At 49.9% G+C, this 27296-nt stretch overlaps 2 protein-coding genes across 5 annotated transcripts in view; both read left to right on the top strand.

Annotated features, from left to right (window-relative positions):
* OTUD5 (OTU deubiquitinase 5) overlaps nt 1–19020 on the top strand; it is a 29774-nt gene extending 10754 nt beyond the window's left edge. The window contains exons 2-9 of one of the 4 annotated variants that reach the window (XM_038587386.1): nt 1974–2064; nt 9914–9978; nt 10068–10224; nt 10318–10466; nt 14102–14305; nt 15905–16106; nt 16193–16306; nt 16613–19020. In XM_038587386.1, coding sequence (XP_038443314.1) covers nt 1974–2064; nt 9914–9978; nt 10068–10224; nt 10318–10466; nt 14102–14305; nt 15905–16106; nt 16193–16306; nt 16613–16737 — 1107 coding nt within the window. In that variant the 3' untranslated portion in view covers nt 16738–19020. Of the gene's footprint in view, nt 1–1970; nt 2065–9913; nt 9979–10067; nt 10225–10317; nt 10467–14101; nt 14306–15904; nt 16107–16192; nt 16307–16612 lie in introns of all 4 variants that reach the window. The other 3 variants (XM_038587384.1, XM_038587387.1, XM_038587385.1) reach the window with 3 other exon arrangements.
* Nucleotides 19021–20667: 1647 nt separating this feature from the next.
* PIM2 (Pim-2 proto-oncogene, serine/threonine kinase) lies at nt 20668–25921 on the top strand. The gene is made up of 6 exons (XM_038587388.1): nt 20668–20931; nt 21069–21178; nt 21899–21949; nt 23695–24067; nt 24523–24699; nt 24796–25921. Exons 1-6 carry the CDS (start codon nt 20871–20873, stop codon nt 24957–24959), a joined length of 936 nt encoding a protein of 311 aa, XP_038443316.1. The 5' UTR covers nt 20668–20870; the 3' UTR covers nt 24960–25921.
* The last annotated feature ends 1375 nt before the right edge of the window (nt 25922–27296 follow it).

Here is a 27296-nt window from a genome sequence, read left to right as displayed (position 1 = left end):
AAGAGTTCCCAGGCAGCCCGGGTGGCTCAGCAGTTTAGCGCCACCTTCAGCCCGGGGCGTGATCCTGGAGACCCAGGATGGAGTCCCACGTCGGGCTCCCTGCATGGAGCCTGCTTCTCCCTCTGCCTGTGTCTCTGCCTCTCTGCCCCCCTCCTCCCATCTCTCATGAATAAGTAAATAAAATCTTAAAAAAAAGAGTTCCCATATTGAACAGGGAGTTCCCACATAACCCCTGCCCCAAACATGCATAGTCTCCCCCATTATTAATATCCCCTACCAGAGTGGTGCATTTATTACAATCAGTGTTCATGTAGGACACATCATAATCACCTGAAGTCCACAGTTCACATTAGGGTTCACTCTTGGTGTTGTACATTCTGTGGGCTTGGACAAATGTATAATGACATGTAACCACCGTTGAAGTACCATACGGGGACACCTGGGTGGCTCAGCGGTTGAGCACCTGCCTTTGGCTCGGGGCATGATCCTGGGGTCCTGGGATCGAGTCCCGCATCGGGCTCCTTGCATGGAATTTGCTTCTCCCCCTGCCTGTGTCTCTTCCTTTCTGTGTGTGTCTCTCTCATAAATAAATGAATAAAATCTTTTTAAAAAATACCATACAGAGGGTGTCTGGATGGCTCAGTCATTTAAGCATCTGCCTTCGGCTCAGATCATAATCCTGGGGTCTGTGATTGAGGCCCACATTGGGGCTCCCTGCTCAGTGAGGTGTCTGCTTCTCCCTCTCTCCCTCCCCCCCCCACTTGCACATGAGCTCTTTCTCTCTAATAAATAAATCTTTTTTTAAAAGTATCATACAGAGTAGTTTCACTGCCCTAAACATCTTTTCTGCTGCTTCATCTCTTCATTATTTTTTTTAAAGATTTTATTTATTCACGAGAGTGAGAAAGAGGCAGAGACATAAGCAGAGAGAGAAGCAGACTCCCTGCAGGGAGCCTGATGTGGGACTTGATCTCAGGACCCCAGGATCACAACCTGAGCCGAAGGCACACTCTCAACCACTGAGCCACCCAGACATCCCTCTTCATTATTTTTTAAGTCTGAAGATCCACATTTGTATAGGCTTACTACACCTGAACCTTTGGGGTATACACCTGGTGTGTATACTGTGTGCTATGTAACACCTCTGGTGGGGTCTGTGGCAGTACCTCATAACTCAAAACACCTGAATGTTTCTGCATGATAATGTTTGAACATACACCTTCAAGTGGGATAAATAGGTTCTCACCAGCTCAGATCAGGTTATGATGGCAAATGAATTAGGAGACTTTTGGTTTTCAAAGCTTTTGGAGTTCTGGAATTTTGGACAAGGGATTGCATACCTCTCATGAAAGAAGGTCAAATAAAACCATCTATAATACCAACTTTTAAGGATAGTTTGTCGTATGGTCTTTGCAAGTTTTCTGTGTTTATATTCATATACATAAATGCGTATACTTTAAATGCGTTCAGTTATAAGTGAGATGTGATGTTTGCGTTTTGCTTTATACAATATATCTTGGCATTCCCTAGCTATACGTAGGGCTTGGGATCCAGGTTCTAGCCAGTTATTCCCTCCTCAACGGCTTCCCTATTCTAAGTGGCTAAAGGGTCACCAGGTTAAACTCCTTGAGATATAGCCAAGTTCTTTCCCTGCCCCATCCCCAGGTAGCCAGGTCTGGGCCTTTGGCTGCCTGTGGGAGCCCAGTATTGGATTCCCAGCATGGTCACCAGGGTCAGTCAGACAGCAGATGAGACCCTTCTGGGATCAAGTCTCGTACTCACACAATGATTACTTTCCTAAAAGAAAAGGTCTCCTCTTCCACATGCATGGAGTGTCAAGCAAGGCTGGGAACTTGACCCTGACCAGTGTCCTTTCAGCCAGTTAGCCAGGCCCTTTGGGAACTGGAGGGCAGGGCCCTAGGGAGGGGGTACAGGCCTTTCCTGTTGCTGACCCCCGCCTCTTCCTCCAGCAGGAGCACTGGTTTGAAAAGGCCCTGAGAGACAAGAAGGGCTTCATCATCAAGCAAATGAAGGAGGACGGCGCCTGTCTCTTCCGGGCTGTAGGTGAGTCTCTGCCTCAGCCTTCAAGGGGCCTAGGGCTGCCCCTGAGCTGTTTCTAGTGTTTATTAGGAGTAATCTCTGAGACTGCTGAGGATTGAGCTTACTGGTGATTCAAGGACTCCGGGCCCCAGCCTCAAGTTAGTATCTGGCCTCTATCCTTTGGTCATAAGGCAGTGCATTGGTGTGAAAGTAATAATAATAACCATAATAGTGATAAAAAATAATGTTACTTAGGGACAGATTGCACTATCAGACACCAAAGGAAACCTTTTTTCATTCTTCCCCAAGCTAGGTAAAGGTAGGGACTATTGTGACTATTGTGGTTTCCATTTGTCAGAAGAGACAAATAGCTTTTTTTTTTTTTTTTAGACAAATAGCTTAGAACAGAGAAGTGACTTGCCCAGGGTCAGATAGTAGAATTGGAAGTCTTTGGGTTGGGTTAGTCTGAGGCCCATGTTCTTAACCACAGTACACTGCTGTCACCCTGGGATCATAGACTTTTTTAAAACTTACACAAAAGAAGAATAGTGAATTCTCGTGTACATCCATTATTCATCTTCAAAATAGTCATCAACACATGGCTAGCCTTGTTTCATCACTACCTTGCCCACTCTTTTTACTCTCCTGAAACAGCATTTTTAAAGCAAAATCCCAACATTGAATCTTTTTGTTTGTAAACATTTATGTACATTTCTCTGACAGATAAGAATTCTTTCTTTCCTAACATAACCGGTGTCATTATTCTACCTAACAACATTCATAATTTCTTCATACCATCTACTATCCAGCTGGAGTGACATCTTTGAGGCTTCTCTGGCTCTGAATCTATGACCCAGGCAGTTTGAAGGTCTTGTGCTAGCATCCAGGGGAACTTTGGTAATGTGATTTGATCCTTCCACTGGGGCTGTGGTATCTCTCAGGGAAAAGGGCCCTCTGATAGGAGCCTTGAGGTAGGAGTCAGAAACCCTGTCTTCTAGTTCTGGCCGTGATTCAAAAACTTCCATTTTTCCAAAAATCTGTTAAATTGTGTTGATTCTGAAGGGCTCCTTGAATCTTTACAAGGTCTGCTATTCTCTCACCATGTGGCTAGCCCCCATGTCTACTGGTGGGCTGGACTGACCCAGGCTCCACTCCTGATTGTGCCACTGATTCTTGGTATGAACCTGGACAAAAGCTCTTTTTCCCTGAGCCTGTTTTTGAAGCTGTAACGGAGGCCAAAGACCCAGAGTTGTGACAATTAAATGAGATTACTTCAGTAAATTCCTTCAGTGCCTCTGACACCTAGTAGACCCCCAGGGAACAGGATAGCAGATGGTAAAGTCTGAATGCTGTTTACACTAGTGTCTCAAAACCACAAATGTTTTGTCAAATGGGTGGAAGAAGTTGAGTGGGGTGAGTGCTTGCCTCTTCGTTCTGCCAAGCAGAAGAGTTGAGTTCAGGCAGTAGATTCTGCCAGTCTGGCAAAATCCCACTCCTACTTGTGGTTCAAGCCTGTGTTCTCCCTGGGATGTTTCCTAGAGAAAGAACTGGGTTTTGGGGCATCTTGGGCCAAAGGAAAGCAAAGAAAGAATAGGTAAGGGCCTGTTAGGTGCTAGGCCCTATGCTGAACCCTCAGGATGGATATGGGGTGAATGGGGCTGCTGGTAGACTGAAAGGAAGAGAATACAGCCAGGCACCTGGGTCTAGGGTGGTTTTTGAGACAGATGTTAGGGCTGGCAAGGACCTGGCTTGTGCAGTAACCCATATCAACAGTAAAGTTTCATGTGTGTCCGTCCAGCTGACCTCCTCAAACACCCTCTGACACCCCCCACCCCCCCACCCCCGCCTCTTTGGGCCTTCCAGTAAAGGGCCTGAGCTTACAGGAAGAGGTGACCGCGGCAGGTTGAAGGCCTTTCCCTATCAGCACTCTGGCTACCCATTTCCCCCAACTGGGCTGCCCTTGGCTTTTCTCTGTAAAACCTCAGAAGCCCCATGGTCACCCCCTGGAAGTGCGTGGCCCCTGGGTCTCTAGTCCTCATCTGGAGGTTTCCCTGAGGCAGAGTGCACAGGACATGTGCCTGGGAAGGGGACTTTGTCCTCAGGCTTTCTACTGCCCCTCTGCTTCCAGCCTAGCTTGTACTGGGACAGTACAAGCAACTGGTAGAAGTTGCCCTGAGCTCCAAGTGAGGAGGCCTACAGGTTCTAGCTTCCTGCCACGCATTTCATAGTGGAAGAAGCACATAACTGAAGGCTGGAGCTGGAGGGGAAATTACACACAGTCTGCTCTGTTGTTCCCTGACCCTGTTTGCTGGCATTCAGCTGGGTGCTTCAGATTCATCTGTAAAATTGGGATTATTATTCTATGAGATGGGAGAAGATTAAGGCTCAGGGAAGGGAAATGACATGCTCAGGGTCATTAGTGGCAGAGCTGGCATGGGAACCCACAGGTGTCCAAAGGACACGTTCTTTCTATGACCCTGGGAAAGCCCTAGCTTCTCAGCTTAGCTATTAACTGGCTGGGTGACTGACCTCAGCTATATTCCTTGACCTCTCTGGGCCTTACTTCCTCCATTTAGGAGCCTGTGGTCCTCTACTGTTGGGAATCCTGAGGCAGGTGGCTTTCTACCCTCAGATTTGCCTCTGAGGTGTGGGTGTCTCTAGTGTGAACCAGTGTTCACTGCTCTTTCCCAGCACCCCTTGTTGGGGACTTGTGAGCATCAGTGAAGGCTTGGATGGATGGATGGAGTAGAAGTAGGAGTCTGAGTTCCTGAGGTATCCTGTGGCCCACCCTGCCCCTTCTAGGCTCAGATAACCTCCTCCTGGAAACATGAGTCTGCCGCTCTCTTGCCCTCTCCACATATAACTTTTACTCAGCAAAAACCTCTGGCCCTGGCCTTTGTAGGCAAAGTGAAGGCCACACATGCGTCTCTCTGGGCCATGGGAAGCAGCTGGAGCTGTATATGTTACAGTGATGGGGCCCAGAACATTAGCCTGGACCATCAGCATTGGAAGGATGGATTTTCAATTAATTTTGACTGTTTTATAAATGGGAAAACTGAGCCCTTACGAGAAAGCCAGGACCCTATTCTGGTCACATAGCCAGTGTCAGAACACCGGTTTGAGGTTGAACTAGGCCAGGAGGAGAAGATTCCCATGGACTATTATGTACACCAGTTTCCATTGGGCTCTTTTGCCCTGCTTCCTTAGTTTTCCCATCTTTGCCATGGGAATCCTTGAGTAGAGGAGTGGGCATCTCAGAGACCAAGCTATTAAGAGGACTGAGTTGTGTTTCCTCTCACCGAGGGTGTCTCCCCCCACTGAAGGTGTGCCATTTGGGGTCGTGGGCCAGGTGCACACCGCAGCTGCTTGACAGGCAAGTGAGGCCTTTTTCCTGGCTCATCTTCTCAGTGAGGCCAGGATTCCCACTGGGCCAGGAAGCAAGTGGGGAACAGATCAAGTTCCTGTCTCCTCCTGCTGCTGTGTGTACACACATTTGTGTGGTTTGTTTTTAGATTCCCTGCAGACACCAGGCTTCCTTTTCTGTCCTCAGCAGAACTTGCCGTGGCTCTTCTAGCAGGCAGGCAGGCAGCAACCTGGTGGGGAGGCAGTTCCCAGGTGCCTCTAAAACAAATGGTAGGGCCCTGTACTTAAACACCTTTAGATAGTCCAGGCTTTCCTGTCTTGCTTCTCCACATAACTCTTTGGCAAATAGTGGCTATTTTAGGGAGCCTGAGGAGGAGGAGGGATTACAGTGGTTTGGAGGACCTTCCCCCAGGCAGTAGGGGAAGGAGGTTGAGGCAAGTCTGTTAGAGCTATCAGCTATTTCTCCCTCCCATGGCAAAGGGTAGGAAGGAGGTGGCAGTGCTGTTTTGTACAGCTTTGTCTCTCATCCAGCCTTTAGTCTTTCTTGGTTAGCAGCAAGGGTAGTTAGTTATTGAGTGGGATAGGTCTCTGTAGTTGTGAGGGTGGTATGGGTATTTGGCTCAGGGAACATCTTTGGAGGATCTGCCGGCTTTGTGTGTGTGTGTGTGCGCGCACATGTGTATTTCTATGCTGGTGTCTCAGCGTGCTCAGAGAAAGGACAGATGTGGGGTGTGGGGAGGTAAGATTTATGCTGACCTCTCTGTAAATTCTGCCCACTCCCAGGCCTTTCCTGGGTTCCAGCTGGTTCCTACTTGTGCAGGTAGGGAAACTGAGGCAGGCAGAATCAAGCCTTTCTCTAGGCAGGCAGATGGAGGGGACAGCTAGATTGGGAGTAGTGGTACACTGGAGCATCAGTGTTTGAAGTCACCAGTTAAACTCTTGGAGAGCCTGGCCTTTACCTTCACCCTCTCTAGATATGTGACCTTGGGCCAACTGTGCCATATTTTTCAATCTCATCCCTCCTGTGTAAAGTAGAGCTTTTTTGGGTCAAGATAGGATAAGTTGGAATGTGCAAAGGCCTTGGTGGAACCAATTCTGCTATCATCCTGAGGATTTCTGAGCTCTCTTTGGGTTGGGGATAGAGGTGAGGTAGTGGGGGACCCCCTTCAGCTGGACTCTGGGAGGGGAGAGCAGGTGCAGATTGCCCACAAGTGCAGCGTCAGCAAGAAGAGGAGTTTCGGTTTCTATCAAAACAAGGTCTCTGAATTCCCCTACCTCTGCAGGTCCATTGGGCCCTTTTCCCTACCTTGGCCCCCACAGGGAAGTCCAGCTTAGCCCCTTGTCCCCCGTGCCAACTCACTGAGGGGAGGAGAGCTTTCTGGAGGACAAAGGTGGGGCTAGCAAAGTCAGACAAGCACTTCCTCAATGGGGAGGACTTGCTGTGTTTTATCCCTGCCTTGGATGGTTATCCCACCTTAATATCATTGAAAAGATCCTTTTTTTCTCTCATTGGGGACGTATTCTTACTCGGTTTCCTTGGTGTTTAGATACACGTATTTTCTTCCGCATTTATGATCCCCAAACTCTAGGGTATATCTTAGAATCAGTGAGGTGGGTGGTGCCGCTGCTTCCCACCACCCAACAGAAGCTGTCTTTTAAACACATGTACGGTACCATCTGTCAGTGCATCTCAGGATTGAGGAAAGAAAGGGTATTTTACAGGTGGGTGGAGAAAGTCACTTAAGGACCCCGTTTTGTGTGAAGCCTAGACTCCTGGTTTAATGTTAATGTGATTGGTGAAGATTTGAACTATGGACACAGAATGGAGACCTATGGATCTTTGGATTCAGGAAAGGTAGTTAGCAGGACCTGCTGGTATGAGGAGGGACACCCTAGACTCCTTGTCCAGGGCTTTCCTCTGGCTGAGGAAGTGCAGCAGAAATGAGGAAGGACATAATAGGTGGTTCCGGTGACATTCTGATTGACTTGGGGAGGGTTAGCTATCTGAAAGAGTCCTTGTCCACTCAGGACAGAGGGAGCCCCTGGGTTCATTTCTTGAACACATGGTACACCTTAGGCATCCAGAAAACCCTACCCCTGGTCTCAACAGCCCCCTGTGAAAGGGAGAGGAGTTATTCTCCCCACTTCATGGATGAAGACGTTATGGCCTAGAGAGCTCGAGAAGACCTTGTCCAGTGCCGCACAGCTAGGAGTCAGCAAAGCCTTTCTGCTAGGCAAAGGGGCTAATGGCAAGGGATAGGGGGTGGTTGGGGTGCTTTGTTAGCTTCCTGCAGCTCCCTTCCCTGTTCTAGTCTCCCCTTTCTGCCATTTTCTTGGCATCTGGCACCTCAGGTAGAACCATCTCTCAGGAAATGCCTGTTGATCCTTTCTGAGGAACCTCTCAGCCACCTCCTTGAGCTTGGCAGGCCAGCCCCTATTTAACCCCTTTGCTGCCATCTCAGTTCCTGTTTACTGCAGCTGCTGGCAGCACTGCCTCCTCAGCACCCCAAGCTCCTTCTACATAAATAGCCCTGGCAGCCACAGCGGGCTCTGTGGTCCTGGCTTCTAAGAAAGGCGGTAGCAGGGGGCCCCAGCCTCTGCGCAGGGCACGTGACTAGCTGGAAGTGCTGTTGTGGGGGGGGGGGGAGAGTGTGGCCGCAGAACCCACATCCTTGTTTACATGGTGAAGGGGCTACCCCTTCCTGCCTTCACAACTCCCCTCCCCCTCCGGTCTCTGCACCTCCGTGAGAGGCCGTGAGATAGGCATGGGCCCCATTGCCCCATTTTCTATCTCAGAGTAGAGTAGCCTTTTTCTCCTTATCTCATAGATTCCTCCAGGGAGGGAGGGGGGAGGGCAGTGAAGGCATTCTTCTGACGATTATTCAAAGGTAGATTGGCAGTCATGGAACAACACTGGGGTGTTCCCTGTGGGACCCTGCCCATGCCCCAGTGTCCCAGGGAGATTCACATCAGAGAAGCAGTCCTTCGGGGAGACAGGGAAATTGTCTCTTTGTCTTAGCCAGTGGACATCAGGCGTGCCTTGTCTTCAAGCCCACTTTAATTTCCCAGGGAGAAGGCTCCCTGGCTCCCCCAGCCTGTCCATCCACACAACAGGCTGTTTCCCATTTCCCGAACTGTATTGGGCCTTGAGCTGCAGTGGACTTGGCTGTGACCTGCTCTCGGCACTCAGTGGGAGTCAGAGTGGTCAGGCAGAGGAAGCCTGCACACACCTTTAATAAATCTGGTGATAGAAGTGCTCTGGAGGGTGGGAGGGGTGGAAAACTATATAAAGTATACATGGGTTTCTGACAAATAGGCAGCCGAGAATGGTGGAAAAAATGCCCTGAAAAGAGGAAATGGCATGGGTGAAGATCCCACAAGTAAGGCAGGGGGAGCCTGGTTCGTTCTTTGATCAAAACCCCATGACTGACCATTTGGGCCATAGGCTGCCTTTCCTGAATTAAGCTTAAGTTATGTTCACCTGTGTCTTATTTCTTTTGCTAGATGGTGTGCTGCTTGCATACAGGGGCAGGATTTTACTCCCCCTTGTCACCTTCACACTACCCCACATTCCAGTCCCACTACGGGTAGGGGACTCTGATTTACTGAGTTACTGCTCTGTCCCAAGCCTAGTGCTGGTCACCTTACACCCATTATCTCCTTGATCCTACAGGAGACCTGCCAGGGAGTTATCCTGCTTATTCCTGTTTTACATGTGAGGCATGTGAGGCTCAGGACACTTGGGCTGCTTGCCTCTGGTTGTTTAGCTCACTAGTATCTGGCAGAACTGGGCATGGAGCCCAGTTATTTTTATTGTTCTTTTTTATTTTTTTAACCTACGAAGGCCATGCTGGCTCCCATGGGTCAGGAAAACTGAATTCTAGAGTTGAATCTGTCAGACTGACTTGCTGTGTGACCTTGGTGAAGCCACATACTGTCCCTCAGCCTCCTCATGTGAAGAGTGAGGGGGAGAGTGTGGAATTGCTGGTGCTCGAGGCCACTTAGGGGACTTAAAATGTTTGTTGACTTGTCTGAGTAGCCAGGCAAGCCCTGGACAAAGTCATCTGCCTGAGAGGCCTGATGACAAGAACTCTCTTGTTCTTATTTTTTTTATAATGTTTTTATTTTATTTTTTTTACTTTTTAAATTTTTTAAATTTGCTTATTCATGAAAGACAGAGAGAGGCAGAGACATAGGCAGAGGGAGAAGCAGGCTCCATGCAGGGAGCCCAATGTAGGACGTGATCCAGGATCACACCCTGGGCTGAAGGCGGCGTTAAACCGCTGAGCCACCCGTGCTGCCCTCTTTTGTTCTTAAAGACTGTTCCTGCCTGTCTCTTTTTTTTTCCCATGACCCCATTCCAGCCCACAAAGCCAAGCACTCTCCAGGCCATAGCGTAGGAGGAGTTTTCCTGGCCCCAGCCCTCCACCTCCAGGGATGTTCCATGACTCCGAACTCTTCTCTGGTGGTAGCTCTTGACCCCTGCCTCTCCTTTCTTCTGTCCCCACAGCTGACCAGGTGTATGGAGACCAGGACATGCATGAGGTTGTGCGAAAGCATTGCATGGACTATCTGGTGAGAGACCCTGCAGAGGCCTTGGGGTGGGGGCAGAGTAGCTGCATCTCCTCCCTGCAGAGGCCTTGACCCTCCGATCTGTTCTGCAGATGAAGAATGCTGACTACTTCTCCAACTATGTAACAGAGGACTTCACCACCTACATCAACAGGAAGCGGAAAAACAACTGCCATGGCAACCACATTGAGATGCAGGCCATGGCAGAGATGTACAACCGGCCCGTGGAGGTGTACCAGTACAGCACAGGTACTTCTGTGGTGGGTAGATGAGCAGCTGGCTGACCCTGATCTGAGCCTGCCCGGTCCACTGTGGATGCTCCTTCCTTCTCTCTTTCTGCAGAACCCATCAACACATTCCATGGGATCCATCAAAACGAGGATGAACCCATCCGCGTCAGCTACCATCGGAATATCCACTACAATTCAGTGGTGAATCCCAACAAGGCCACCATCGGTGTGGGGCTAGGCCTGCCATCATTCAAACCGGGGGTAAGTGGGTCCCCATGCCCAGGATGACTGCTAGACATAGAGGCCAGAAGCCTCTTTTGAGGTCTTAGTTCTGCCCTAGCCCACAAAAACGCCCTGTCCCCTGGAGTTGCTCTTGAGGTCTCACCTCTATAAAATTCGGGAGTTACCCAAGGTGATCTCTTGGGGCTCATTCCTTGGTCTCCTCTTGCCTGTCTGAGCTGGCTTTACCCATCTTCTGTGCCTGTTGAGGGTTGGCATTTGAAGCACATCTGGGAACTGTGAACCCAGGCTTGGTCTGGGTATCTTGGCACCCACATGGATCCTCTAATGCTCAGCAGTTCTAGATAGCTGTGGTCACAGAGACTTGATGAGCAGGCCTGGCCCTACTGCTTACTGGCTGTGGGACCTAGGGCAGATTATACCTGTAATCTGGGCTGGCTGCTCGGCAGATACAGAAAGTGCCTAACACAGGGCCTGTGGCCTAGTAGGCACTCAGAAGGTGGCAGTACATTTTCCAGCATATGCTGACATATTCTCATTCTCTCTCATAAACAGTCATCTTCTGGGGATTTTGCTATCTTCAGGTTTCACTTCCTACAAACAGAAAGTGCCCCTACCTCATTTTAGGAAATGCACACCCTAACACACGCCCTCCAACTTAGGTTTTTTTGTTTTGTTAAGTAAACTCTTAATTTTAGAATAGTTTTAGATTTACAGAATTACTGAGATTAGAGAATTTCCATATTCCCCACTCTGATTAACATATCAGCCTAGAACATTTATCACAATTCTAAACCAATATTGATATTTTAACTGAAGACCATACTTTATTTATTTATTTATTTATTTATTTTTTGACCATACTTTATTTAAATGACCTCAGTCATTCCCTGATGATCTTATCTATTCCAGGACCCATCCAGGAGACCGTACTACATTTAGTTGTCCTGTCTCCTTTGGCTCCTCTTGGCTCTGACACTTTCTCTGAATTTCCTTGTTTTTTTATCTTTGATCTGTTTACAGACTCTAGTTTTGCCTTTTCTAGAATGTCATGGAATTAGAATCCTAACAGTATGTAGTTTTTTTCAGAGTGACTTCTTTCACATAACTTGATGTACTTAAATTTAAGAATGATCTATGACTTTTCATGGTCTGATCACTCATTTTTCTTTTTTTTAAAGATTGGTTTGAGAGAGAGCAAGCATGCATGAGCAGGAGGGGCAGAGGGAGAGGGAGAAAGAATTTCAGATTCTGTGCTGAGCGCACAGCCTGACATGGCACTTGATTTGACCCTGAGATCGTGACCTGAGCCAAAACCAAGAATCGGGAGCTTAACCAACTGTGCCATCCAGGCGCTCCACTCCTTTTTTTTTTCCCCTTTTTAAAAAATGAATGCCTTAAGGTTTTTGTTTGTAGACATAATTGTTTATAATGATTTTAAATTTACAAAAAAAATTGGAGAAGATAGTCTACAGAGTTCCCATGTATTCTTCTCCCCCCTGAGCAGTTTCACTGTTACTAAGGAATCTTGGAGGACTGTGATACATTTGTTCCAATATATGAAGGAATGTTGATACATTTGATACATTATTACTAACTAAAGTCATCATGTCTCTTTAGGCTCCCTTGTCTGTGATGGTTTCTCACACTTTCATGTTTTTGATGACCTTGACCGTATTGAGGAGTACTGGTCAGGTATATTGTAGGATGGTTCTCTTTTGAAATTTGTCTGATGTTTTTCTCATTGATTACACTGGGGTTATGGGTTTTAGGGAGGAAGATCATAGTGGTAGAGTACCATTGTAATTACATCATATCAACGGTATATACTGGGAACATGATTTATGACTGTTGATGTTGACCTTGATCCCCAGCAGTAGTAGTTTTGTCAGATTTTTTCCACTGTAAAATTACTCCCCCCCGCCCCCATTTCCTTTTTCCATACCTTCCTGTTTGGAAGGAAGTCATGATGTACAGCCCACACTTAAAAAAAGTGGAGGTTATGCTCCATCTTCTTGAGGGCAGAGTATCTACATAAATTATGTAGAATTCTTCTGCAAGGGAAATTTGTCCTTTGTCTCCCATTTATTTCAGTCACTATGGACTGAGGTATTTCTTTTATACTTTTATATTTTGGGTTATAATCCAGTACTATATTTTGATGCTCACATTGTTTCAGTTTTGCCTCTTGGAGGTCTCTTAGTTGGTTCCTGCACCTCTTTGACATTGTTGTGATGGTGGGTTGTTAGGTTTTTTTTTTCTAATTTTTGGTTTTTGTTGGTTTATTTTGTTTCATTTTGTAACACTTTCTTTCTGGCACTATGAGGTGCTCCAAGTTCATCTTGTATATTTCTTGCCCCAGTTCTAGAACCAGTCATTTTTTCCAAGGAGCCCTGGTTCTTTTATTGGAATGATACTAGAAACCAAGATCTGAATACTGAGTGTGCTCCTTGCCACTGGGGTGTCATTGCTTCTAGGACCTTTCAGCTGACAGAGCAAGGAGATATATCTGTGTATACTAACCCATGTGTATATACTTACCTAGAAATATTTCTTTATGTAACCATCCATATCTCTATGAAGCTACAGTTCTTACCTGAGGTCTCCCAACTGGCAAAGGACTTCATGGTTTTACTTTTTTTTAAAGATTTTTATTTATTTACTCATGAGACACACAGAGAGAGGGCAGAGACATAGGAAGAGGGAGAAGCAGGCTCCTCACAAGGGAATCTGATGTGAGACTCGATCCCGGAACTCTGGGATCATGCCCTGAGCCGGAGGTAGACGCTCAACCACAGAGCCACCTAAGCATCCCAGACTTCATGGTTTTAATTTGCAATTCCCTAGTGACAAAGGATGTTGAGCATCTTTTCATGTGCTTATTTGCCACCTGAATATCTTCTTTGAGGAAATTGTGTGTTTTTAAATTGGCTTGTTTTAACTTAGAGTTTTACATACTTTTTGGACTGCTATGCATAGGTAAAAAATTACATTTTACATCATAACTTAGTGCACACGCACATGGGTGTGTAGTGTGTATATTTGCATTAAAATAATGTTAAGAGTTTCACTGAGCAATACTTAATGCCTTGAATATGCTCTGGTATTTTTTTATTACTTCATTTTTTTTTAATGCTCTTGTATCTCATAGCCTGACAAAAAGCACTCTCCTACAGTGTCCCACAATTCCTCACACCCCTTCTTCCCGTGATGATACCGTTCCCTGTCCCCTTAAATGTCCAAATACTCCTTTCACCCTGTGGACACACAGCTAACTTCTCAGGTGATCTTTTCTTCTGGTCCCATCTGGACACAGGTGAAGACAGTCTCAGCATTACGAAACTGAGTCATTGCTGGGTGAGGCATCTTTAAATCCCAGCACTTGGCTGCCCCAGGCAGAGTACTTCACTCAAGGTATCTTGGGGTTGGGAGCAGGACTTCTAAGTATAGAAGTTTAGAATGACAAGTCCCTCTACCCAAACCTGCCTTCCGCCATTTCTTGATAAATTAGGCAGCCTACTCGGGGTTGGTTAGTAAGAGTAGCTGCCTTCCTATCTCCTCTCTTCTGGGCCTGTAGGCCCATAATCCCAAACTGGTTCTGGCTCATGGCCAGAGTTGAGTGTCACCCCACATCCCTGTTCCTCCCTGCCTTGTAGTTTGCAGAACAGTCCCTGATGAAGAATGCCATAAAAACATCAGAGGAGTCCTGGATTGAACAGCAGATGCTGGAAGACAAAAAGCGGGCCACAGACTGGGAGGCCACAAATGAGGCCATTGAGGAGCAGGTGGCTCGAGAATCCTACCTGCAGTGGCTGCGGGATCAGGAGAAACAGGCCCGCCAGGTTCGCGGCCCCAGCCAGGTGGGTCCTGGGCTCTGTTATTGGCCTGGCCAAGAACCCCTTACTTCACATGCTCTGCCCCCAAACAGGCAGAAGAAATTAAGCAGTTTTGACATCTGGGAGAGAAGGAAGCTCTCAGCCTGGTCTGTACCACATCTCGGCCTTAGTCTTGGCATCGTGCCTTAGAACTCTCAACACCTTTGCCGAACAAGGTCTTAAGGAGTGAGGGAGGCCAGCCACTGGTGGTGACATGTGGGGATTGATGGATAGTTCTAGAGGGACAAGCTCTTGTTGAATGTCCTTCTATGTCAGGCTCTAGGCTGAAGATGTAAAATCCGGTCAGGCCTGCTCCACTCTCCGTGATCCCGTGTCTACTGAGGGAGACAGATACATCAGTGAGGCTCTTGACCCTGGCTGGGGGACCAGTGGACATGGGCGCCCTGGTCAGTCTTCACACAGCAAGGTTGGATTTTTAGGGCAGGGATGGGGCAAAGCAGGCAGGCATTTGAGGAATCACAAGGAGTTTAGAGTGATTGTAGGTGTTGGCAAGAGTCAAGTAATTTCTACGACAAATATTTATTGCAGGTCTATGCCAGGCACTGTTCTTAGTATATGGGTGGTACATTGGTGAGCCAGGCAGGCCCAGATCTCTGTGCTTGTGATGCTTACATATTCACAGAGTAGAACAAAATAAACACTAAATATAATGAATAGATTAGTTGAGAGGTGGGACAGATGAAACATGTAGAGCAGGGCAAAGAGAATGAGTAGGGCTGAGGGGAGCTGAGAGTTCCACAATATGAAGTAGTATGGTCAGGGTGGGCAGGCCTCAGAGCCAGTGAGATGTGAGCAAAAGCTTGCAAAAGGTGAGGCAGTTAGCTAAGTGCATGCGCCAGGCAAAGCAGAAGGCCAGCTAGAGCAAAACCCTGAGGTGGAATGCATACCCGGGGTGATTTGGGAGTGGCCTGGAGGCCAGGGTGGTTGAGCAGAATGTTGTAGTAAGTGAAGTCAGAGAGGTGGTGGGGCCAGATTGAGAAGGGGCTTGTGAGCTGTGGTGAGGACTTTGGCCTTTACTGTGAGTGAGGCAGAAGCCTTTGGGAGGGTTGTGAGCAGAGGAGGGACAGGATCCTCCTGATAGCTAGGGCAGCATGAAGCCTAGGGTTTAGGGCAAGAAGCAGGGAACCAGCGAGGTGTGGAGTCTTATCTCTAGTCCCAGTGGTGATGGATGGTGGATGGTGGTGCTGGCTAGGGAGGAATGAGGAAAGGGGATGGAGTTTGAATGTATTTTGAAGGTGGGGGTACGGGTTTCCTGCCAGATTGCCTGTAAGGATGTGAGGGTGGTGGGATTAAGAAGCTTACCTTTGTCCTGTGGTCTGCTGTGTGACCAGGAATGATGGTGGTCATCACAGCCAGGATTCCAGGAGGGAGCCAACCCTCAGGGATGGGGCAGAGGCAGCTCATGACTTGCGTTGGTCCTTTCCTCCTCCTCCTCCTCTTTCTCCTCCTCGTCGTCGTCATCGTCGTCGTCGTCGTCGTCGTCGTCATCATCATCATCATCATCATCCTTGTCGTCGTCCTCCTCCTCCTCCTTCTTCTCCTCCTCCCCCCCCCCCCCTGCAGCCCCGGAAAGCCAGCGCCACATGCAGTTCTGCCACAGCAGCAGCCTCCAGTGGCCTGGAGGAGTGGACCAGCCGGTCCCCGCGGCAGCGGAGTTCAGCCTCTTCACCCGAGCATCCTGAGCTGCACGCCGAGCTGGGCATCAAGCCCCCTTCCCCAGGCACTGTCTTAGCTCTTGCCAAACCTCCTTCACCCTGTGCACCAGGTCAGTGACTTGGTGACTGGGGAAGCTGGGGTTAGGAACTGATGCCTAGGTTGTGGGCTCCACCTCTGACTGTCCCTCTGCCCCAGGTACAAGCAGCCAGTTCTCGGCAGGGGCCGACCGAGCTACTTCCCCCCTCGTGTCCCTGTACCCTGCTCTGGAGTGCCGGGCTCTCATTCAGCAGATGTCCCCCTCTGCCTTTGGTAAGCCTCCTCTATCTAGGGGCCAGGGTCCAGCTGGGAGCTGGGGAGAGAGGGAAGAAGCAGCACATCCTGAGAGGGGGCTTTTGGAGCCTCTGGCCATCTCCCCAGGAAGACGGGAATTTTCAGGCCCAAAGGATGTGTCCAGAGGGAACCTGTGTGGGATTTCAAAGGCCTGGGGGAGCCTTCTTGTAGAGAAAGAAGCATAGAGGGACCTGGATGGGATTGCTCGAGCCAGGAATCAGCAAAGGGTAAGGAGAAGGTGGGCTGGGAGTGCTCCATCATCCTTTACTCCTTCCTCTTGCCCAGCAGGTCTGAATGACTGGGATGATGATGAGATCCTAGCATCGGTGCTGGCAGTGTCCCAACAGGAATACCTAGACAGTATGAAGAAAAACAAAGTGCACAGAGATCCACCCCCAGACAAGAGTTGATGGAGACCCAGAGACTGGAGACCATCTCCCAACCCCCACCACTCCTGCCCTCCGGTGCCGCCCCACCTTCTTTGGCTTTCTTCCCTCCTGCCTTCTTCCCTCTCTCCCCTCCTTTCCCTCCTCCCCACTTCCCTCTGGCTGGCCCACCCCTGCACCCCTTCTCATCGCTGCCATCACCACCATCACCTGTCTCTTCGCCAGCTGACGTGCCCTCTTGCCCCCTGCACAGCACCATCCCTGCATTCCACAGGGGACTTGGGCAAGGGTGCCGAAGGTAGGCGAGAGGCACACAGAAACAAACCAACTGGCAGCCAGGCAGCCCCTGAGGAGAGACATTCAGACAGAGGAAAGTCTCCCTGCCCCCCATTCCTTCCAAGATCAGAAAAACTTGTCACCCCGCCTCCACAATGATGCTGGGGAGGTGGGAGGAAGAAGTGGGAATTCCCCTTCCCAGTACCCCAAGAATGTCTGAGCCTTCAATGTTGAATTTTTTTCTTTATTAAAATGTACTTTTATCTTATAAAATCAACCAATCCAAAATGATGTAGACAATAGCAGTGGCTCTGTGAAGGCGGCATCTCTGGTTTGGGAGCAGACAGGCCATGGGGACAGAGGGGGCACAAAGATGTGGTTACTGTCTCTTGCCTCCAGCTCTGTGGAGGTAGGCAGGGTCTAGAGTGCAAGCCGGGGTGGGGGCAGGGGGCAGGTGTCTTGTGGGCTTTCGACAATGAGACTCTTGACCTTGCTGCATTCCTACTGCTTCTACACCACTACCACTGCCACCACCACCATCACTATCACCACTACCACTACTACCACTGGGTCTCTTCGGATCTTGGGGTGGGGGGCACCTTTGAGGATCATGGCTGCTACCGCCCAGGATTTGAGCGTGGGGAGTGGGCACAGCCTCAGCAGATGGGACACCCGTGCCCTGCAGGTGTTGACAAGATCCACCATCTGTAACGTCCTTGGCACAATAAAACCAAATGTTAGTTTCCCCTGAGCGCCTCTGTTCTATGTGGGGCACAAGGTGGGTGGGCCTCTGGGCAGAGGTGGTGATGGCCTAGGCCTTGGCTTGACCTCTGAGGGCTGCATGCTCTCCAGTAAGCTCTGTCTGTGGGCCCAGAGTTTGTTCATATTTGATTCACTGCTTACTAAACCAACTTCTGGACCTGTTATTACCAAGAAAGCTCCATCTTTGCTTGCTGCCCCTGCCTCCGTTCTGTCACATGTAGCCTGCCCACCCTGTATCCTGGGTTGTGATGGGAGCAGAGGACTAGGAGCTTGAGGGCTGGGACCGAAGTTCCACCTTTACTGCCTGCCTCCTTCCCTATGTGTGTTTGCTTTTTCCTTGTGATATTTGATGTAGAAATGCTTTGGAAAGGCACAACGGATGCTTCATATCAACGTAAGTGTAGTGGAATTGACTGGAGGGGCCTCTCTGGTGTAAGGAATGGTTAAACCCTTTCTTGTTCATGTTCCCAGTCCTCTGACATCCATGCCCCTGCCTTTCCTTGGCGTACAACCAAGGCAGAGAAGGATGGCTGGCCCCCAGGTTTTGTCAAGAGTGTATATTGCTGTGCCTCACTAATGAGGCCCCTATTTAAGGATGCATGTCCAGCTCTGCCAGTAAAGGCATGGTGGCTGAGTGGCCATCTTGTGGGGTATCTGTGGAATCCACTAGTCAATCATCCAGATGTTGGAGAGTTGGTTTGGAACCCACCTTGTTTTTTTCTAGCTATGTGACCTTGGCCAAATCACAGGCTGAGGTTCAAGGGTCCCACCGTGTGTACAACAGGAGTGATTAATGTCTACTACCTCACGCTCTCTCTGGTTGTGAGCATTGAGAGAGAAGCATGTGGTCAACATAAAATGTCTGATGGCATGGTGCCTGGCATGTTCTGAGAGCCCAAATGTTAGCAGATAGTATTTATTTACCTAATGTTGAAGTTTTTTACACCATCTGGCCCCTGCCTACCTCTTCTTGCTGCTCTCTCCAGTTTCATTGGCCCCTGCCTGGAATTTGCCCTTTCCATATCCTGAGCCCCCAACCTTGTCCTTCAAGATGGGTAGTGTCACCTTTTGAGAAGCCCTGTGTGACCCCATCCATATTCCCATCTCTATCCACGAATATGTCTTTACTCCTTCCCCAATAACTCTGTGATTCACTTCCTGGGCAAGGGCTGTGATGCCTAACTTAATCTGTGTATCTCTAATATCTGCACCCCTGCCAGGGCCTGGCAGGCTTACAGTAGACCCCTAATAAATATTGGATGAATAAGGGAGAGTATATGTGTGTATTTGCTTTCTGGGTGGTGTCTGTGTGTCTGTTTGACTTTGGTGAGTCTAAGTCTTCACATGCACCTCACAGTGTCACGTTGTGTGACAAGGGCTTGTTTCCAGGTGTGTCAGATGGTGACTGAGTGTGGGACTCTATCGCTGACAGTTTATGTTTCTAAGACAAGTGCATGTCTGCGTGGTTCTGTGACAGCGCGTCTGTGGTTTCTTTCTGATAGGGTGAATGTCCGTTTGTATTCCTGTGACAGATTCTGGGTAGCTATTTCTGGACAGTTTCAGTGACAACACTGCATGTTTGCTGGTGTATGTGTGTGTCTGGGTCTATCCATGTCTGTTTTTGTGACAATGCCTATCTATGTGGCTCTGTCGCATAATTACTTATGTCTGCCTCTGGAGCAGTACTTGTGTGTCTCTGGAGCATCTGTGTGTGTCCTCCTGTGACAGACTCAAGGTCTCTCATTTCTGGGACAGTACAAGTCTTCCTGTGACAGTGCATGTCTGATGGTGCCAGTATCTTCGTGACAAGTTCTGGTGGTGTGCCTGACAAGACATTTCTGTGTCATCAGATGGCAACATAGGTCCGTGTGTATCTCTGGAGTGCCTGTCTGTAACAGTGTTTCTCTGGGTGACATTCTGGGACATAAGTGGCAGCATGGCTGCCCAACAGTGGACATCAGTCTTTGTGACAGTACATGTCTGCTGCATGTGTATCTAGGACAAGTTTACATGAATGTGTCTGTAGGTTTCATGTATATCACATGGTACTTTTGTGCGAGTCTTGAGTGCATCTCTATCTTCCTGCGGGGTGAGGCTCAACTGTTTTTCCCCAAATTTGTGACTAAGGGTATTTTACCACCTGCCTGAGCTCGTTCTGTCCCTATCTCTTGTCATTTGGAAGCATACCCCCAAGCTACTATCACTCTGACTTGCTAGCATCCCACCCCCACCTAAGGTCCACTTCCCTCTGCCATTCCAGGTTCTGGACGTGCTGGGGGATTAGGCTCCTGGCTAGATGTGGCTAGGTCTGCCCAGGTTAAGGGCCCCAAAACACCCCACAAGCCTCCGCCTCAGGGCGTAGGAATGTTGTCTTTGGCCAGCGTCTCCCGCGGTGGTAGGGGGGCTACCCCTCCCTGAAAGCTGGACAGGTTCTTCCAGGATCCCTGGCTTCAGTTTTGGGGCAAGGCTGCTGGTCTCCTTTTTGGAGACAGGGTCTTGAGTGGCTACAGGCCCGGATTCTTAGAAGCCCGGAGATAATTCCGCGCTAATCTCGAAGCAGCGGCTGCAAACCAACTTCTTAGGAAAGGAGGCGGTGCAGATATTTTTTTAAGTTTATATCTATATATACACATACACACACATATATAAAAACAACCCCGCACAACAACCAAAACAAATGCGGTTGCTGGAAAGGGATTCCCAGAACCAGTTTCCTCTTCGGGTGCGCCCCCCACATTTGCATGCGGGCCCGGCCCCCGTGGAAGATCCGGGCACGTATTTGCATAAGGGGGGTACTTGAAACGTTGAGGGTGGTATGCAAATAAGGACTGGCTCCGATTGGCTGCGGTACAGCAGGTGCCGCGTCCGGATTGATCAAAGCCAAGTGGGCGGGGCTGTCGCCCGGGGCGACTCTCTCGGGAGGCGCGTGCCCCGGCTCAGTAGCGTTGGGGCTGGCGCGCGCGTCGAATCTTAACGTTGCGCTGTTTGCGGGCGCTTTTGGGCCATCAGCTTCTTTGCCTTCCACCCTGGCGCCCCCAAGTCCTGGCTCCCCAGCCTCGCTACCCCGGGCGTCCACGCCCTGCGGGCTCAGCGGGCTCAATCTGCGCAGCACCACCTCCATGTTGACTAAGCCTCTGCAAGGGCTCCCCGTGGCCCCCGTGACCCCCACGCCGCCGCCAGGTGAGCAAGGCTCCCCTACCGCGACTAGGCCAGGCAGGCTGAATTGGTTGAGGGCGGCGGCGGGGGGGGAGGGGGGAGAGGGTCGCGGCCAGGCTCTGCATGCAGCCACCCTGACTTCCTCGCCTCCGCCTGCGTAGGAGGCAAGAATCGCGAAGCGTTCGAGGCTGAGTACCGACTCGGCCCCCTCCTTGGTAAGGGGGGCTTTGGTACCGTCTTCGCAGGACATCGCGTCACAGATCGACTCCAGGTATCAACCACGAGAGTCTTGGGAGGGTCAGGGGTGTTGTGTGTGTGTGCGTCCTTGTGTGTGCGTGTGTGAGGCGGGGGCGGGAGTCTTGGGCTGGGATGCTGATTGACCAGGGGATGAGCCGACAATGTGTGCGTGGTAGGGTCATGAGGACCGGGATCCGGGTTGGTGGGGGTGGCTGAGCACGCGCACGTGCGCGCGCTTGTTTGTGTGGCGATCCAGGTGGGTATATGGGGGGGGGGGTTCAGGGCAGGGATTCTAAAAGTCCAGGAAGTGAGACTGAGGAGTGAGGGTCGTAAGGACTCTAGACCCTGGGATCCAGGGGATGTGTATCTGTGTGGGAAGGTGGAGGCCCAGAGCTGAGATTTGGCGGATTTCAAGGGCAGGTGTCCAGCGTGGAGTCCTGAGAACCAGGACCCCGGTACAGAGTTGGGGGGGTCTTGGAGCTGGATGGGAAGATCAAGGGCTTCGGGTATTAGGAAATTCAGAACTCAGGACCTGGAGTGAGGGGTTCTGAATCCTGAAAAGGGAGAACCCAGGGCCAAGGATGATGGGAGAGGTGAACTTGGTTCTGGGGACTTGGAGGCCAGGGAAGAAGCTTCAGCTCATTTTGGGTTGCGGTGTGGCGAGGTTGGGACCAGAAAGCCTAGGGTGAGGGTCAAGACTGGGAGGGGCCTGGGGGTCATCTGCTGGCCCCTTCACCTCAGCCCTTTTCTCCAGGTGGCCATCAAAGTGATCCCCCGGAATCGTGTGTTGGGCTGGTCCCCCTTGGTGAGTGTCTTTGGAGTCCCTGACCTGGCGACGCCATCTCTGAAGATGGACTCACCCCCCCCCCACCACCACTTGCCTTTCTAGGGCTTGTATGATTCCGTGGGCCCTGTAACGGTGAGGAGAACACTCCTACCAGCCTGTGTTTACTCCCCTGTAGTGACATCCACACCTCCATACAGTTCTGACTCACCCCAGCTCCCCTAGGGCCCTTGGATTCTCCCCCTCCAACCCTCCTTTCTCCTCCTCCCTCCAAACACTGCTTCAGGGGCTGCCCGCAGGGCATGCTGGTGGGGGAAGAGGGGCAGAGGTCACTGGTTGCCATGGTGACGGTGGCTGCTTCTCTTCGGCCGTTAGAACGCTAACGGACAACAGGGCGGGTCTGGGCAAGTTGTAGGGGCAGGAGCGCCCCCTGGCGGACTCTGGGGGAGAATGCGCCTGCGCAGGCTGTGGGACCCGAAGGGAGAAGGTTCGCCTGCGCAGTAGCAGAATTTTCATCACCGTGAGAAAACCTGTCTGCGGCTGTGCATGTCAGAGGACTGGCCGGGAGAGGGCCCCACCTCAGTCAGGAAAGCTGATTCTGGCTTGTCCGTGGGCCCGCACCGGGCTTCTAGCATGGGGTGGCTTTTGTGGCCTAGCATTTCTGCCTTTTTTGAGCACTGACTGTGTGTCTCCAGTTTTGCTTTATCATCAAAGGTTACTGTGTTCCATGTCCCCCACTAAGTGCTTGCATTCAACACAGTTCTAGATGACAGTGACAGTTTTCTAGTTTAGTGACAGTGACAAAACACATGATAGTATTATTGAGTTCTTTGTTCCTTTGCAATTAATCACTTTCAGATATTTAAGAAATGTATATTGAGCACCTACTATGTGCCAGGCACAATTTTAGGCATTTGGCAAAATATTACATTTATTGAGAGCTCATTTTGTGCCAAGTCCTTTTCTATTCATTGCTTTTACCTATTTAATAATATGTATGAAGCCCGACCCTGTTACCACCCAGTGTTATAGTCAGTGACAAAACACAAACCATTATACAATAGTATTTACTGCTTGCTAACTCTGTGCCAGACCCTGCTATAAAGTGCTTTCAACACTTATTGAGCTATATGTAAAGCACTGTTCTAACCTCTTCTAAGATGCCAGTGAACAAAAGATACATTATTACATAATAGTGTTCATCAGTTGCGTCTTCAGCAGAAGGCCTTTTATTAACCAAAAACAGATTTATTCATTTCAGAGAGAGCACATGCATGCGAGAGTGGGGGGAGGGGCAGAGGCAGAGGGAGAGAACATCTCAAGCAGACTCCTGTGGAGCTGAGCACAGAGCCCGATGTGGGGCTTGATCCCAGGACCCATGAGATTACCACCTGAGCTGAAACCAAGAGCTGGATGCTCAACAGGGAGCCACCCCGGTGCCCCAAGAAGGCCTTTTTAAAAGAACTACTTTCATTTACTCAAACATTTACTGAGCTCCTATCTATAATATGCCAGATAGGTATAGGCTTTGGCTCAAAGCACCTTTCCAGGGGCTATGTTTGAGCCCTTCAGACGAAGAAACTGAGAGGCTCAGGTAAGGGAAGTGGGTTGCTGAAGGCCACACAGGAGCATGATGGGCTTTGATGTAAGTTCAGGCAAGAAGTCAGCCTCAGAGTTGCTGGCCTGATGTCTGTGTTCTCTTTTCTTTTTTTTTTTTTTTTTTTTTTTTTTGTGTGTGTTCTCTTTCTTCCCCCTTCCCCCCACAGTCAGATTCAGTTACATGCCCCCTGGAAGTGGCTTTGCTATGGAAGGTGGGTGCAGGTGGTGGGCACCCTGGCGTGATCCGCCTGCTTGACTGGTTTGAGACACCAGAAGGCTTTATGCTAGTCCTCGAACGGCCCTTGCCTGCCCAGGATCTCTTTGACTACATCACAGAGCAGGGCCCATTAGGTGAAGGCCGAAGCCGCTGCCTGTTTGCTCAGGTAGTGGCAGCTGTTCGCCACTGCCATGCTCGTGGAGTTGTCCATCGTGATATCAAGGATGAGAACATCCTGATGGACCTCCGCCGGGGCTGTGCCAAACTGATTGATTTTGGTTCCGGTGCCCTGCTTCATGATGAACCCTATACTGATTTTGATGGTAAGTCTTCCCTAAATCTCAAGTGTGTGTGGGGGGTTACCTTTTATCTTTATGGTCTCTGGATCTTTCACATCTAGTGCTGGGGTGGCCTGTGCTCCTTGATCTATATTGCACCTTTATAAATTTCTTGTGTTTTATGAGTTTTAATACTGGGGACTCTCAAGCCTTGTCCATCTTCTGACAGTGCCCAAACCTGGTGAAGGGGTTGTGTTATTATCCAGAATGTTCCTTTTCTGTCTGGTAAAGGGATCCTTTGTTACTTGTAAGGGCTTTTTTTTTTTTTTTCTGTTGAGGGGACTCCGTTGTTATAGTTAAAGAACTCCTATTCTGGTGAGGGGACCCTGCTTAGATAGTGAGTTCTCTTAATTCTGGCAAGGGGATCATGCTTCCTGGGGGAGGGTGGGGTGGGAGAAGGGCATTAGCAAGGAGTGGTCTAATCTCTGTCTTGTGTGCAGGGACAAGGGTGTACAGCCCTCCAGAGTGGATCTCTCGTCATCAGTACCATGCACTACCAGCTACTGTCTGGTCACTGGGTATCCTCCTCTATGACATGGTGTGTGGGGACATTCCGTTTGAGAGGGACCAGGAGATTCTGGAGGCTGAGCTCCACTTCCCTGCCCATGTCTCCCCAGGTGAGGCCTTCACCAGTCCTAGCTCAGTAAATGCCACTCTTCCCAGGGTCTAGTGCCCCCAACTGACTGCTAATCTCCTATGCTTCTGATCTGCAGACTGCTGTGCCCTAATCCGCCGGTGCCTGGCCCCCAAACCCTCTGCCCGACCCTCACTGGAGGAGATACTGCTGGACCCCTGGATGCAGACCCCAGCTGAGGATGCACCCCTCAATACCCCCAAGGGGGGTCCCACCCCTTTGGCCTGGTCCCTGCTGCCCTAGTCCTAGCCAGGCCCCCCACTAGTTGGAATAGCCGTCCCATGGCATGCCACAGGGATAGATGGACATCTGTTGACCTGGTTATACAGGTCATTAAAACTCCAGTGTTACTAGGGTCAAAGATTGGGGATCAGGGGTCAGGAGACATAAGCCAAGTCTGCCCACTCCCCATCCCAATCCTGCTAAGGAGCCTTCCTCCCAGAATTTATGGTCTCATTCTGGAGGGGGCGGGGCTTCCTTGTTTCTCATTTTGCTAAGGGTGTTTATTTGGTTGAAGTTCCTTCCATTCTGAGCCCCAGGACTCCTATTCTGATGAGTTGTAACCCCTACACTGGCACCTCCTGCTACCACCACATACACTTAGTTCAAATGCTCTCACTTGGGCAAGGGTGCTTTCCTTCCAATGCCCCAGCAGCTCTTACTTTAGCAAAGGGACCCATTCCCCCTAGCCCAGGGTCCTATATTCAGTCAAGCTGCTTGCCTACCTCAGCCCAGGGTTGCTTATTCTGGGAGAGGTAATGCCCTATTGTTTTCCCAGGATTTTTTTTAATTATTTTTTAATTATTTTTATTATTTTTTATTTTTATTTTTTGGTGAGGGGACCCTACTCTGTTATCCCAAGTGCTCTTATTCTGGTGAGGAGAACCCTACTTCCATGATTTGGGAAGGAATGGGAGATGGACACCACCAGAGTCCGCTAGGATGGGGTAGATGGGTTTTTTGGGGGATGGGGTGGGGGAAATAAGTCTTGTCGTTTGTTCTCCTGGGGCTCCCCCTCTCCATCTTTTTCGGATTCTTGCTGCCTCCTTCTGAGCCTGGATTATCCAGTTGCTGAAATGTAAATACTTATGTATTGGTGGGAAGGGAGCTCCAACTGTGTCCTCCTCTTCCTTCTCCCCCTGCCTGGATTATTTAAAAAGCCATGTGTGGAAACCCACTATTTAATAAATGTTATAGAATCAGAAGTGACTGGCCATTTGTAAATTAAGCAAGGAAACCCACTATTTGATAGATGTAATAGAACCAGAAGCAACTGGCCATTTGTAGATGGGGTGAGGCAATTATGGAGCATCTACTGTGTGCTGAGCCATGAGGGAGGTGGGCTGGATCTCTCCTCTGCCCTTGGGAAGCCTTAGCCTTGTGGTACTGTCCTAAAGCTCTTTTATGGGTTCAGTTAAGCGAGACCACAAAGAAAAACTTGATTTCCCCCATTCCAGCTCTTACGTAGCTCCCAGGATGTGCAGAAGGGCACCGTTGGAGATACTATAGACACTGAAGATGTTTGAGACCTGTCCCCAGTCAAAGATGGCTTGTCTGGACAGAGAAAACTGACCCCCTCCATTCCAGGGGAGGAAAATAAAGCCCTCTCTCACAGGGAAAAAAAGACCTTTAGGGTCACCAGTGGGGGGGGGGGGTTGGACACTGACAAAAGCCTTCCCTGCCCTTCCTCGTTTCCCAATAACATCCTGAGTGTAAGCCATGCGTTTTGCCCCTACCTTTTCACCTCTCCCTGGTCTTGTTCATCCCTCTCATCTCCTTCCTCGCTTCTCCACATACCTGCCCTGACATCAGCTGTACCCTCTCTTGCCCCGCTTTCTTTAAGATTTTATTTACCTATTCATGAGAGAGGCAGAGGGAGAAGCAGGCTCCATGCGGGGTGGTACTCGATCCCGGGACTCCCAGGATCACGCCCTGAGCCAAAAGCAGACGCTCAACCGCTGAGCCACGCAGGCGTCCCTCTTGCCCCGCTTTCAAAAGCTAAGCTGAAAGCCCCTCACCTGGTGGCTTACCTGTCCCCTTCGCAGTTTCCCTCCACAGTGGGAACTCGCTTATCCTCCCTACTCTCCGTCTCAGTCTCACTTCTATGCCTTCTCACCTGTGCGGCCCCAATGGCTCTGCTGGCTTAGGCTCCCTTAACTGCCAGACCCTCACCTGCCCCGCGGTGAGGTCTGTTTCCTCCCAGATGCCCGCGGGCTCTCTAAGGGGTGGGGCTTCGCCGGGAGGTGGGGGAAAGAGGAACTTCGGTCCAATCACAAAGGTACCCAGGAGTTTGGGTGCCGAAAGGGCGGGATCATCTGTAGAAGGTGCCAATGAGGAGCCGAGATAGATGAGGATTCGCTGAACCAATGAGACAAGGACACACGATGGGCGGGCGATCTGGAAAGCGGGATCAATGAAGACGAAGGCGGGTCTAGTAACTGGAAGGAACCAATGAGGCTCGGTAGAGACGGCAGGAGGCCGAGGCGGTCACGAGTCGGGTTTCCCCATCCCAACGGAATCTGGAAATCCCAAGGCTGCGGTCTTAGACTCACTGTTGGGGAGCGGACGAGGAGAGCTACT

The sequence above is a fragment of the Canis lupus genome, chromosome X, assembly GCF_011100685.1.
Source record: "Canis lupus familiaris isolate Mischka breed German Shepherd chromosome X, alternate assembly UU_Cfam_GSD_1.0, whole genome shotgun sequence".
Taxonomy (NCBI): Eukaryota; Metazoa; Chordata; class Mammalia; order Carnivora; family Canidae; genus Canis; species Canis lupus.
The sequence above is the reverse complement of the archived record's forward strand: the minus strand, read 5'-3'. Positions and strand labels throughout refer to the sequence as shown.

Bases quoted from the DNA above. Each gene is read 5' to 3' on its own strand.
- PIM2 (XM_038587388.1), top strand. From the start codon at position 20,871: ATGTTGACTAAGCCTCTGCAAGGGCTCCCCGTGGCCCCCGTGACCCCC. The intron at 21,950-23,694 runs GTGAGTGTCTTT...TTCCCCCCACAG, and splicing joins TGTTGGGCTGGTCCCCCTTG to TCAGATTCAGTTACATGCCC. The intron at 24,068-24,522 runs GTAAGTCTTCCC...TCTTGTGTGCAG, and splicing joins ACCCTATACTGATTTTGATG to GGACAAGGGTGTACAGCCCT.